At 37.9% G+C, this 14,679-nt stretch overlaps 1 protein-coding gene across 1 annotated transcript in view; it reads left to right on the top strand.

Moving 5' to 3' along the window:
* The window catches only part of SLC6A2 (solute carrier family 6 member 2), a 60,534-nt gene extending 50,651 nt beyond the window's left edge, over window positions 1-9,883 (top strand). Inside the window, exons 11-14 of the mRNA XM_027685175.1 lie at window positions 3,165-3,265; window positions 5,268-5,435; window positions 7,896-7,967; window positions 9,517-9,883. Coding sequence (XP_027540976.1) covers window positions 3,165-3,265; window positions 5,268-5,435; window positions 7,896-7,967; window positions 9,517-9,540 — 365 coding nt within the window. The 3' untranslated portion in view covers window positions 9,541-9,883. The remainder of the gene's footprint in view (window positions 1-3,164; window positions 3,266-5,267; window positions 5,436-7,895; window positions 7,968-9,516) is intronic.
* The last annotated feature ends 4,796 nt before the right edge of the window (window positions 9,884-14,679 follow it).

Below are 14,679 nucleotides of genomic sequence, written 5' to 3'. Positions count from 1 at the left end.
TTTTGGCACAGACTAAAAACATGGAAATTTAGTTCAAATTTTACCTATGACCACTTACTACAAAGTTTCTTCTTGCAAAGGCCAACTGTGAACATAAGAGAAGGGAGAACTAGTTTGTTCTACTATGCAGATGTACTTTAGTTATGTCTGCAAGCTTGTTACCAATTTTCCTCATGTACAACCCTGATACTATTTTTCTGATAAATATCAAAAAAAAAAAAAAAAGCCAGACACCTCTCCCACTGGCACAAAACTGCTCTTTGTTTTCAGTTGCAGGAAAATCTCTACTCAATCAGACCTTACTGTGAACACCCACACCCCCCTGAATAACGAGAGAACAAGCTCAGTACGAGCTCTTAATGATATTCATCCTTACCTGCAACCCCATTGTTTTCAATTACTTAAATGATTTTTTTTAAAAAAAATTCCTAAGACTGAAATCTCAGACCAAAAGCTGAATTTATTTCAAAAAAAAAATCAGAACACCAAAACCCAGAAAAAACCCAACCAACAAACAAACCAACCACCCCAGCCGAAGGTCAGCTGTTTGATTTTGCAGAAAGGAAAGAACTTAACCAAGCACTGGCTGCTGGTACTCACCTTTGCTCACAGATTGTTTTGTGTGGATGTGTGGCTGGCATGAGAGAGTACGAACGTGCACATTTTCACAGAATGAAAATACAAATGGGGCAAACCAACTTAGAAAGCTTACTGTGCTGCCGTGGGGGGATATGTTTGCTACAGTTCTGCTTGCTTTTACATCAGCACAGTTTGCTTTTGCACTAGCACATTCTTTGGGAATGGCACTGGTATGGCTCACTGCCTTCCTGCCACCAGACCAGGTAAATCACATGTATAGCATTAAAGGCAGTATTACTAATTTTTACTTTCCAAATTAAAAAAAAAAAATAATAATTCCAAACACACAAAAGAATACTATATATGACATAGCTGAACAAGACAGGAGGGGAAAACAACCCATACAAAGATTGCTTGCAGAGATCCAAACAATTGTTGGAGCTATGCCCTAATTCTTGGAAACATGCCCACAAATTATTTCAGCTACAGCCACTAAGCAGTTTAACCTCAGGGCCAGGACCTGCTCAAGGGCTTCTGTGCAGGTGAGTGGTTCTGAAGCCACTGACTCAGCCTGTACAGCAGAATAACTTACCAAGTTCTAGCTGGCAGCAGGTGCAGGACTTACTGGTAACATGTAGGCTTTCATTCTATCTGAACTCTGATCTCTGCATCAGGTAAAAGAAGATTGTCCCAATGTGAGGAGGGTAACTTGCTTTTATAGCCATAGAAATCTACTTTTCATTGTCTTCCTAATCTGTTGCTTTTTTGTATGTTGATTTAATTCCCTTGACAACACAATATTATGTACAAATTTTCTGTGCCATTTACTAGACCATGACATAACAGAATGGTGACAATTCTCAGGCAGCTGGAGTGTTTATTAGTTCAGAAATTACACTGAAAGTTTCTTTGGGTTCGATGTGTTTAACCAGGACCTCCCAATAAATTTTAAGTATCTTTTACTTAGTTTTCCCTGGAAAAGCAAGGAGATTATTTCCATATTCCCCACCAGGTCTCCAGCAAGTAATCTGGAGTTTTGTTTGTGGTCACATCAGTTTGTTCCTGTAACTAAACATCACCCACAGATTTGGTTTATCACATGGAATCACAAAAAGAACCCGAGTAAATGCTTTCAAGAAGTGTAAAAAACCAAGCCCTACAGGTGCCATCATCTGTAGCTATAACTATGCTCTGCTTTACTGATTCTTAGAACAGTTATTTGAAGACCTGTAGTACTGAAAAGTCCTGGTGTTGGACAGTGCAGTCTGAGAGCGTGGGCTCCCTGTCCCCCATTTTCAGCAGAAATCGAACACCAAGCACTGTTTGAGCTCTGCCTGCATCTGTCTGGAAATATATGAATAAGATTTTTTGAGATATCTAGTCCTTGTCTTTGACCTTCTACACAATGATAAATTTCAGTCAGTATTCATAGCAGTTGAAATTCAGTCACTTTAAAGTTCACAAAAAGGCACTGCAAATAGAATCAGATTAAATTGAAAGAGCATTTGCAGATCCTCTTGGCTACTTCTCTTCACCTGTACATAATATTGGGGGTGGAAAATCAAAGAGACATTTACACTCAGGTGTCCAGACCCTGTAAATATTTTGCATCCTTGTTGCATGTAAAGGATTAACTCAAGCTGTCCCAGTTATTTACGTTAAATAAATTGTACTGAACTAATCCACATGAAGAGAAACAACCATTATGGAAAATTATACATCCTCTCTAATAAAGGAATATTCATGGCAAAAAGCTGCATTTCTACTGTTTACCTAATGGGGTTCAGGATTGAAAGTAAACTTCTTGAACACATTTAAGTATAATAAATGATAAACAAGTAGTCTGAATGACAGAATGCACTAGAGAGATCTCTGTGAGCCAGCATCTCTGAGGTGTAAAGTCAGAGATTGTTTTGTTCTTAAAGAAAACAGAGAAGGATACTTTCTTCTCCATTTTATATCAGTGATAATCATCTCATTCTAAAATGATGTAGTTTTGTACATAATTACACTGAACAGAAGAAACATTGCCCTGGTTCCTTGGAAAAGTGATAAAATATGAAACTATTTGTAATAGGTATAATGAAAATTCTGTGATATTCAGTGAAACACTGAAAAGTTAGTATGCCATTAAGTGGAACATCTCCTTTGATAAATTAAGAATCATATGGATCTACCTCATTATCAGTAAGCAGTCTGTGTGAGTGAGGGTCTAGATTTTCCTTCAGTGTACTCATAATAGCATGGAGTAATTAGGTTACAATAGTCCACAACTATCAAAAAAAATTTTGTCCCATTTACCACTTAAATTCTAGATATTTGTCAAATGCCTCTTTTCAATGGAAATGCTGTCTGCAACAGGCCTGAAGTGCCTTTAAAGGCATTTAAGTCTTGGACACAGTGATGTCAAAGACTCATCTAGTCAGGACGAAAGAAGATCATGAAAGGAGATCAATGTTGTTATTTCATATGTCTTCTAATTTGGAAGTCATTCATATCTGCTTTCTGAAAAAGAACATGTTTTGGGTATGCCAGCATCTCATCAGTTTAGATTTACATCAGTCCCATGTTCACATCCATTCTAGGTGTGGACAGATTCAGTGAAGATATCCAACAAATGATGGGCTTCAAACCAGGCCTCTACTGGAGATTGTGCTGGAAATTTGTTAGCCCTGCTTTTTTATTGGTAAGTGTTGAGAATTATTTCATCATGGAAAGAATACCCGTGTTTTGCTTCCCAGAATATACAACAGATACCAAGAGCAGGATACCCATTGCTGTGCCAGATATTGTCAGGAGGAACAGAAGACACTCCAATTTAATTCTTTTCTCTCTTCAATTGCATTGGTTATATTTTGTATAGTACATTTTGGTTATGAAAGGGAAGGTAATTGTGGCTATTATCTTCTGCTCTTTCATTTTAACATGATTTTAAGAAAGTAGCTTTTCTTAGGGATCACAGAACGCTTACACAGAGTCCTCCCTGTCCCCCCCAGTACCTACACATATTAAACACAAACCATTCTACTGTGAAAATAAACTAGCCAGGGATAAGAGATTGTGTTAGCAAGAATGTATTTTTCATTGGAGAATACAAAGATCCCCAAATTGTGGAATGACACCTTAGAAAAACTAATATGTGACTGCACCCAGTAATTAGCTCTGTGAAACACTGAAGAGACATATTAAATGTACCTTGTAAGCTGCCTGTTGTGAATCACAGGTTCTTCATTTCATTTGGGAAAAAAAATCCCAAAGTGTGAATTTGGTTGCTTTGTGTAAAGGTTAGAATCAGCACTAAACTATGGTTTTATATTGGAATCTTTTCCTATGCATATTTTTAAATAAAAGGTCAGGATAATAACATGGAAATTTGACCTCAATATGATTTTGGGAAACTATTTAATTGCATTAAAGCTATGCATTCTTAAAGCAGTAGTGGTATTGAAAACATACACTGGGTAGGCTTTTATGCCAGGTCCACCTTTTTTTTAAATATTAAAGCTTATGACCCCAATTCATCCATAAGCACCTACCCAGCATGTATTAATTATTCTTTTAAAGACAGCTGTACAAAGAAACTTGTATGGAACTATCTCCTGCAGCACTTCAAGAAGGCTGACTCAAGTAGAAAGGAAAAATGCTGCAGCAAGCATCCTTGGGTTTTGCACACAAGGAGACACTTAAAAATTTGAATTTTATAAAGAGAGAGTTGTAGCAATTTATCCAGAGAATGTTGGAATGTCTGTCAGCCTAACCTTCAGGTAGCTTAAGATTTCTTGGTGAAATGGCCTGAATTCCTTCCTAGCAAAGCCTATAAAGATACTGCATTATCTGCAGTAGATAATGCATCCTTCAGCCATCACAATGTACACTTGTTTTTTTCCACCTGTAAGTGCTCAAAGCTCTTTCCCCATACTGTCTGCAGCTATGTACATAAACCCAAGAAAAATTTCTAAATGGAATTAGTGTTTTTCTAACTAGATTTCACACTGTCAGCTTCCTTTAACCCACACCATTAGTTTCCTTATGCAGTCTTTGAAACCCTAGGCTCAAAGTACTCTAATTTGAAATTGCATGTATGGGCCCAAAGAACCAAATCAAGGTACTCTGCATGTTACATGTGGATTTAACAGGAGGGAAGTAAGTGGTACCCCACTCTTTCCTTCTTGCACCTAGCACTGGACAGGATAGCACAGGAATTAAAAACCAACTTTGTTTTCCAGGCCTTGAGGCTGCTTGGCCTTTCCTCAGTAAATGTATCACCCTGGAATTTGCATTATACTCTCATTGAAAAATAGGTACAAAGCTTCTAAATGAAGCCTTATGTCCCTGGAAAACAAAGAAGGGGAAAACAGTACATCCAGCAGAGATTTTTCTTGACCACAGAATCCCTTTTTTATGTCTGTAACACTAGTTTAAATGAGGCAGTAGCAGACAATCAGCTGATCTTCCCATCAAAACTTCAAATAATCTGTGTCTAGAGTAACTAAAGTGAGCTGTTAATACTAGTAAATGCATCAAGAACTTAAGCAGTAAGAGGCATGATGTAAATAGGCTGAAGGTAAATAGTACAGCTGGTTTGAAATATACCTTAGTGTGACTGCCTAGTAGAACACATGGAATCAGTTTTCCCAGTAGCTTTCTTCATCTTAAAACTATGGCCTGTGTTATTGTTTCTCCTCCAGTTTGTGGTGATAGTCAGCATAATAAACTTCAAACCTCTGACCTACGACGACTACACCTTCCCTCTCTGGGCAAACCGCATTGGCTGGGGAATAGCATTATCTTCCATGGTACTTGTGCCTGCCTATATCATCTATAAATTTATGAATGTGCGTGGGACCTTTAAAGAAGTAAGTGGAACACTAATCAAATGTCATGAAATGTTGCTGTGAAATGAAATGGCTGGATCTAAGTTGGCAGTTTATTTCTCTTACTCCCGAAACTTATTACTTACAAGTGACCTTTTGAATGCGTCCATCAGACGGATCAGAGTTTTGGGGTAGGATTACTGCATGCTGGCTGAGTTTCTAGATAGAAATTGGCTTTCCAGACAGCACCATTATAAGTTTGAAAAATTATTTTTGATGCCTGTAATTAATCCAATTGATGAGAGTAAATTTTGCTTATTAGCAAAATATGTACAAATTATGGTGTCTTCATATTCAGCTCTGAGGTATGGTCTTCACACAGTTCTACCTGAACAGAGTTCAGTCCAAGGTATGCTTTGTCACTCTGTACTGGAATGTAAACTGTTGTATGTACAAAGTTAATTTAGGCTTCTCCTATTTTAGCATTGTAAGAATCTCTAAACATATATCCACAGGCTGGGAGAGTGGGATGTACCTGTGAGGTAGCTCTGTGTTCAGGTTGGCCATTTTTCAGTAAATGAGCATCCAGCATAACCAGAAGAAATGCCTTACTGGGTTACAGCAACAGATCCATTTAGCCCAGTATTCTCTCTTTAACAGCAACCACATCGTATTTTACTTTCTCTGGCAAATATTTATCCTTATCATCTGTTTTACTGGAATTATTTCAACATTCTGGATATCAGAATGCTTGAAGAAACTTAATATTCAATATAGACCAAGGTGCTGAAACAAATCTGGAAATCAAGAAAATTCTCATATAAGCACCACTTATGTTCTCATCTAGCCTGTTGCTTTTTAACTACTTCAGTAGAAGAGCCAGGGTACCAGACAGAAGCATCTTGCACTACATAAACCCACTTCAAGCATAATGTGCCTACTCTGTGCACTGAATAAAGCAGAAATTGAGGGGAAAAAATTTGTGACCATCTTATTCTATTGATTTGCCTAGCAGCAAGAGGATTAACACAGAAAACCTAAATAGTGTCCTTTTAATTTCATTTATATGTTTATGTGTAATATTAATGTATTAATTCCATTGAAAAGAACATCTTTCTATAGGAAAAATGCATCCATATTTCCTTACAGTTCACCCTGCTGTACTTTTCTTTATCTGTTCAAAAAGGCACAGGATTAAGGTTCACTAACCATATCATTTTTACCATCATAATTATTTTACCATCACTGTCATAGTAAATTACCTATAGTCTTAAATGGTGCTCAGAAGACTCCTCACTGTTATACAGCATCCATTTTTTTTTCCCCATCAAATCATAATTTTATAACCTAATCTAGACTCCCTGATTTACACCTAGTTGCATTGCTTTCCTTTCCTACAGCTGGAGTTACACTGTGGTGTAGCAAGATACTGACACTCAGGCAAATCACTGAACCATCACCATATAGATAATTAAACATTATATAGGATCTCAGCCTTTACATAGATAGGTCAAGCCCCTCACATTGACCTGGCAGACCCAAAGCATCAAAGGTCTCGTTTCTGAAACATTACAGTCACCTCATTTAATGCTCACCTCAGAAAGGCAGCTCAAAGTGGGAATCCCTTTTCAGCTGCCCTGTTTTTTCACCTCTACCACCTCAATGTTGTACACAATTTCTGGATCTCATTTCCAGCAATTCTATAAGCCCTTTGTTTTATTCCGTTCTGGGGGGTTTACAAACCCATTTTCTAGAAGCATCTAAGTCTCAAAGAATAATTTGTATTGACCCAGCAGGTTTTTCCCTGATTGCTCAAGTTTACTGGTAGGGGGATGCAGAAGTCTTTGGCCAAAACCATTGTTATTAAGTTTGGGGTTGTCTATTACTGCTCCTGTAAACAGCAATCTCCAGTTTTCCCATAAGAATTGCAGCAAAAGTCCAGTATATCACAGCCAAGTAACTATCAAAAGATATGATGCCCTAAATTGTGGCACTTAAAAGTACAGGGAAAGGTGTGCTCTTATTCTGGTGGGAACTCCCTGAGCTTGTTGAAAGTTCCTGATAAACCAAATACTACATGTGATCTCAAAGGGCACAGCATGGGGTAGACAAGGGAATGAGCTGGGAAAAAGCCAGTACCTCCTTCTTATCCCACTCTGGGACTGGTCAACTCTGTTACAGCACCAGCAGAAAAGCATGAATTTAGGGGATGTAAGGCCTGTGATACCAACTCGTTCCTGATGTTCTTTTCCATATGCACTTGCTAAATATTTGGACTTAGTATTTGCATAAACTTTCTACTGTTTCTTATATTAAAGGCTAACACCCAAGGGCTTATAATAAGCTCATTCCCTCAGTGACTAAGGTAAAGGCACAGGATGCAGTGATATTAAAGATAAGTTACCATTTTAAATAAAGTTCATGCTACTTCGCCACTATAGATTGAGGATTACATACATAATCCCACTTCCTATGGCTGACTTTTTCCTTTTCTTCCTTTAGAGACTAGCTTACTGCATCACACCTGAAAACGAGCACCAACTCGTGGCCCAAGGAAATGTCAGGCAATTTAAGGTTTGTACTCCTTTCACATGCCTCCTCTCCCGATACCAACCCTTTCCTGTCTTTAGCAGCAACTGCAGGTTTGCACCAATGTCCTCATAGCGACTGCCTTTGCAGGTCTGTATTCTTACAGTCTACTAGTCTGTGGTACTGAGGCTCAGTACCACATGCATCAACTCTGTTGGAAGACTTTTAACTAAGGGAAACCCATGATATTACAGATCACCTGAATCCAGTATTTTGGGCTGTATTTGACTACAGCGAGATCTCATGAACAGACAAATGTATTTCCAGACTATCACATGCATTTGAACGGGTCATGGCCTCACACTCAGTTACTGCACAGCAATCTGAAGTCATATTTCCAAAACTGCAGTTACATCCCACAGCACATGGTAAACACCAAAACAAGTATCCAGTGTCAGAGCTTACATATAATGGCAATGATGAAAAAATATGCTAGGTTATGTGGAACAGGCTTTCCCCACAGGCCCGCAGTTGATTGAAAACACTGCTGGAGACTTCTTAAACCGTGAAAAATACGCTATAGGTTTCCAAATACTGCTTTCCTTTTAGCAAATGAAATGAGCTTATTGAAATAAACTCTTTTTTGTGGAAGATAAAAAGGATGCAAATATGAAGCTTGTTACACTTATCAGCATTCACGCTGGACCACTTTCTGTCTTCAAAGTTGAAAGCAACTAGAATTATGCACACCTCCGCAAAACGTGACCCAGATTTTATAGTGGTGGTTTGTATGTTGATATTGAAAAAATAAATCTGCCTTTTGCTTATTCTGAAAAATACTGTTTGAAGTATAGTTTTAAAGGAAATAATCCAACTGTAGATTTATGGGATGCAGAATGAAAGCAGGAAGAAAAGGCTTCCTGTTCCATGACCACAATTTATTTGATGTGGCCAAGAATATGTAATAGCACAGCACCTCTTCCTGCCTTCTTCTCCTGTTTCTGCCAGATGATTTACAGTTCCAGCTGTACATAACTCGTTTTTTCCAGAGGCAGATGTTCCTGTGTGAAAGGGCTATAAACAGCCCTTCCTACACAGCACTGGTCATCTGAACCCAAATCTATAATGGCAAAGAGGAAGCAAATTAATTTCACATAAATTTGAAAAGGTTGCCCTCAGAAGTGAACTTCTAATGATACCTTAAACCATGCCAAACACAAGGGCATTTTAATTTGTTGCCATCTTCAATTAATAGCTAAGAATGGGTTTGCTAGTGCTAAAGCAGTTAATGTTTTGTTCACAATGTTTAAGTTTGTAAGGAAAACATTGCCTACCATAACCAAACAAACATTTTATTCCCATACGTGTTCAGCAGTTCCAAATTCTAAAACTGAGCTGAGAGCTGACTAAGCAGCTTTTATATTCAGCATATTTTTCACTGCAAAGTGGAATGCACAGAAATTTAGTTACATAATGAATACCCTATCCACTATTTTGAAACCTCTTTGTAACTAGATTTGTCAACCAGTGCATCTCTCACTATCATCATCTGAGTCAAGAAAGTTATTTAACCACTATTTCTGTTTCCTTACAGCTCCAACACTGGCTAACAATATGACAACCAACAGGTCAAGGAAAAAGTCCACATGTTAAGCTAAACTGAAAATACGGAAAAGTCAAGTTCAAAGTTCCCTCGATTATGCTTGGCCCAGGCTGGCTCAGAGCTTATCTACTGACTCTTTGAGGGAAGACATCTGCTCTCTGTTGTCAATGCCTCCCTTCTCTTACTTGGCTTCAAATGATCTTTAAAGACTCCATTTAATTTTTCTTGCATCCTTTGGTGCCATGAAATCCCTACATGACCAAAACTTGTGAGTTTTGCTATTGGCAGAAGTGGAGGAGGGGGGGAGCAGAGAAAAAAAAAAAAAAGCAATCAACATAAGTTAAATGCTCTTTTTATTGTGAAGAAGTGAATTAAACTTTTCTGACAGTAATAATTACTTCAGATACTCGTGCCACAACCTATCATAAACAAACACCACCTGAACATTCTTAGGCCTAAGGAAAGAGTACATCTCAATTGTGAGGAAAGAGCAACTTTAACTATGTACTCATGTCATTAGCTTTCTTGCCATACTATCCTTTGGGATATGAGTTTGCATCCTACTGAAGTGAAGACTCAGTGCTTCATTTTTCAGTGGTTTGTTATTAGTTTCTACTCTCAGTGAAGAACCTTGTCCTTGCTGTGTATGTCCATGCCATTTTCTGCCCAGTTTAATTCCACAAGTTGAAGAGTAGCAGGAACAGAATTCCTGTTACAGCTACTAGTACAGAACACAGCTTAATACCACACTGTACTTCATGAAAAATATATTCCCTTCTATCATATGAAATGGCTTTATCATATGATCCATACTCCGCAGACTTTTCCAGCTAAGTATGAAAGTTACATCCAAATAGGCAGACTTTCATCTTTTTTTATATTTTGTTCCAAATAAAGAATGTAAAATACATAGAGATAATAATTTTTAGAACTATATAATTACCCAGTGGCACAAAAATACCAGACTCTGGCTTTATTCTCCTGCTGTGAACATGCTATTATTATAATTTAACCTGAATTCACCTACCAAATCATAGTAAGATTGTGTTGAATAATTTAAAAGGATATTTTAGGCACACACAGCTCTAATCCTATTCCAGCTCTTCTTTCTAGTAGTATTATGCAAAGTAGAAGATACAGAACAAACTCTGCATTTGGGTGCTGTTCTTATTCTGTGGTCACTTGTCACTGTTGTACCTTTCCAGTGATCACTACATTCGGTAGCTCTGAGTTATTTCTTGTAATTATTTACCACTAGATCTACAGTAATTTTCAGAGGCCGTAGCTTCTCAGCTGGATCCAACCCAGCATTTACCTCTGGACATCACCTCTGAATTTTTTTGTCTCTATACATTCAATTCAGCTTGTCTTTTAAATGTATGTAGTGCTTCCTCTTTTTCAAGAGATATTTTGAAAGGATGGGCCTTTTTTATTTATAAAACATTTTTATTGAGGTTTTTCTTTTTTTAAATAGACCAGTTTAAAAGTCCCAAGTGATTTTGGCTTTTTCTGTCTAATATTGATTTCTGTTCAAATAATGAAAGGGAAATTTCTCTCCTTATTCATCCTTTTCCTCCAACATGTTCAATACTCAGAAGGTATCAGATACTGTCCTTTTCTTAAAGAGTCTCCATGACAAATAGAAGTTTTATTTAAACAGGGTTTTAAATTCAAAGGTTATTTTCTTCTAATTATAAAGACAATCATATTTGCTGGCCCAGCTGCTGACCAAAGGCTGCTTAAACCCTGTTATTAAATATATTTCAATAATTAAGGAATTCCAAATGTTACAGTTGTAGGGCTGTAAGTACACAACAGGCTAAATAGTGAAAATATGTTGAGGGCTTCAAAAAAAGCCACCCCACCAATTTCACAGTTAATCCTATTTTTATTGTTTGCTGAACTACATGAGAATCTTTTCATTGTTATAAATTTACTTTTCAACTATACAGCTGCTTCAGTCACTGGCTTGGCATGGCTCAAAAGCTTCTTAGCATAGAAAATCTTGAGGGCTGCTTAACCTGGAGCTTTAATAGTCTGTCACATCACACATGGCTTGGTCCAGTCATGATTGGAAATGCTGAAAACCTGCATTAATGTTGACTTGTGACACACCCCAACACCTCCATGCATACAGCAAAACCCATACAGGAAAAGGTACATTTCATCACCACTCTGCTCTGAAATAGGAGCAAAGCTCTCTTAGCATGGGAGGGAAGTCAGCCTTACCCAGCATGTTCGGGTTTGATTGTATTTTTAATACCAACTCCCAAGGCAATTTAGCTACTACATTATTTTTATTTCTGTTACTGTGTAACTTCTTAGGTTTAGTGTAGTATTTATAGCTCAGGACTCCATTGCACTATTGCCACCTTGTTCTGAAGTTTTGTTGGTAAAGAACTTGCAATCTATACAGAACACAAAAGTCATATCAGACAAAGCAGGAATCTTACTGCCACAATTAGCCTGAATGAAAAAGACAATACACAGGGCATGGCTGCATAGCTAGATTTTAAGTTCAAGATGTTGCCAAGGAAAGTCTCCCCCAAAATAATACAACTTCTATCCCAGAGACAAAAGAACAATGTCTTCAGTTCTCCACAGAATAAGATGATGAACTACCTCATGCCTCTTGGATGATAAATGATGCCAATAGGCACAAACTATCATCCATTCAAATGACAAATACTTTTGTGAAGTATTTCCTTTACTCCACTCAATGATATGGTACAGACAGTCCAAAAAGAAGCCATAGCACTGGCACCCACCTCTTCTTAGGGACCTGCTTTGAGCTCCCAAATACATTGTCAATAGAAAACATCAAATGCCACTAAGTTATTAATCTCCCTTCAGTTCACATGTTTGTAGTTTAAAAAAAAAAACAAAAAAACAAACACCAAAATACACATCACTCAGTCAGGTCCTTATCACCCATGTGGTTTAACTGCAAGTCTTCCTGTAACTGTGTCTTGAATTTTCAGCCCAGCAGCTCACTCCTTCTCCCTCAGCTGTACTTATTACAGGGACACCACTCTGGGGAATGGTGCTCTCCCAGATATCCCTGTGGGATGGCAAGTGAATGCTGATTGAGTATGCAGCCTGCTTCTAGAAGAAGAAAACGTTTGGTACAAACTTATTCAAGACGCAACATCATCTGTTTGTTAATTGTGTTTGTTGTTTTGGTAACAAGCCAGTGGGAAAAATTCAGTGAAGCAATTAAATAGCTCATTTGGCAGTTCTAGAATATATTTCCTTAAAAGCCTCTTCTTAATCTGATAAAGGAAGCAGCTGTCATACATTAGCATCTCTCTTCTGACCTTTCTTTCGACCAGTGAAAAGACCTGCCTGTGATCCACAGTGTTCCATCAATCCACAGAAACTTAGTTAGCACCAAGGAAAGAGATCCTCCATTCTCTCTTTGTACCCCTCCCTGCCCTCATTCAGGAAGATATCCTTGGTACTGTTCCAAAGCTACATTACTAAAACTCCACAGTTTTAGATTTCTGGAAGAAACAGCAGGTCTTTCATGCGCAATAGTTCAAAAAGCACTAGTGCTATTTAGTATCTGGCCCCTGTTGGGCACATATCTTTTTTGTCAGTCCTTCTCGTTGTTCCATCACGTCCTGAGACACACACCCTGGCAACACTTGAAAGACATCTTACCATAGTGAGGGATAATGCAGGATATCCAGGATCAAACGTGATATTTTAAATATAGAATGTAGGAGAAGTGCTTGGCTGTTACTATTGTGCATGTTCCCTAACTGCACGTGCAATGTATGTCGTATGTAATTTTCCCAGAGGAAATTTCCTATACTTGATCATTTCTTCTCAGCAAAATACCATTTGAGTGTTATTATTTCAAAAGGTCAAACCCAAACATTTTGTATATACATCCAACTTTTTATGCTATTGTTTGACATGAATTAAGTTTATTTTGTACTGTTAGGTTGTAGGAGTTCAAAAGTTCTTTCGTTGTTAATGTCTCTTTTGCAGTTCTTCCCATTCATACAGCATTAATTAGCAGATACTTGTTTTTAGGGGAGTAGATAGCTTTCATTCATATCCTAGGCTGCTTCATTAAGTTCCACGAAGCATTGGCAAATGCTTAAGAATTTCTTTCCGAAGAACCAAATTAAAACCATAGATCAGCAATTTCAAAAGAGACGAGACCTAAAGATGTTTTATTTGCAGTGCCCTTTTAAAACATTTTAAAATGAATCTGAAGGACTCAGACATTAGAAAGTTATCACAGTTCAACACATGGCAGTGTATAGCCTACCTGCAAAAGTTACATGTGAACTCTGAGCCTCTCAGAGCAGTAAAATAGGATAATTTTGTTCTGACACACTTTATTTTCTCAGTACCAAGAATATTTATGGTCCACAGATCACCTCATGTGTAAGAACTCAATTTTCTTAACGTAAAGGCAAACATGATGTTTGAGATTAGACCCTTGAATCACCTGGGAGACTTTTCCAGTCTAGCTTCCTCTGACTCACACGATGTTCCTGCTGGTGACTGTGGGCTCACCCTGCTAACCAGAGGAAAGTCAAACTGTTAAAGGATGTGTGAAACTGTTTATTGAAGTGAGAAACAAGACCTTGGAGTGACCATACCAGGTTCATATCTATATACAAGCAGAAAGGAGCATATGGACTATTTTAAGCAAAGCTGGCCAGAAATCACCATAAAGGGCTGAATCTGTGAGCTGCTTGGACACCTGAGTTATTACAGATCTTCATTTACTACACTAATATTACTCTGGTACATGAGAAGGCCAGCCATGGTCTGGATTCCTTTTGAAGAAAGGTACAGAAGAACATGACACTGCAAAACAGTCTGAAAAAAAATTCAGAACTTAATTTACAGAAATTAAACACACAGTTAAGCTCTGCTACATCTGTGACCTTCCATCACTGAGTTTCAGAAGGGATCATATGCAGGGAATTTTTCTATGTCAGACATCCATGTTTGAGTGTTTCTGTGCTGTGGAAAATAGTTTTTTGTTCTGCCATTTCAGTCTGTTGTAACTCAGATCTCAATTGGAAAACTTCACCAAGCACTTGCCCCTCTCTAATCCATATTCTCAAAGAACAGTTTTTGCTGACAACCATCCAAGAGCACTCAGGCTGACCAAGCAGGAACACGTGT

Source organism: Neopelma chrysocephalum, unplaced genomic scaffold (genome assembly GCF_003984885.1).
Source record: "Neopelma chrysocephalum unplaced genomic scaffold, ASM398488v2 Primary Assembly neopelma1_68, whole genome shotgun sequence".
Lineage (NCBI taxonomy): Eukaryota > Metazoa > Chordata > Aves > Passeriformes > Pipridae > Neopelma > Neopelma chrysocephalum.
This window is presented reverse-complemented; position numbering and strand designations above follow the sequence as displayed.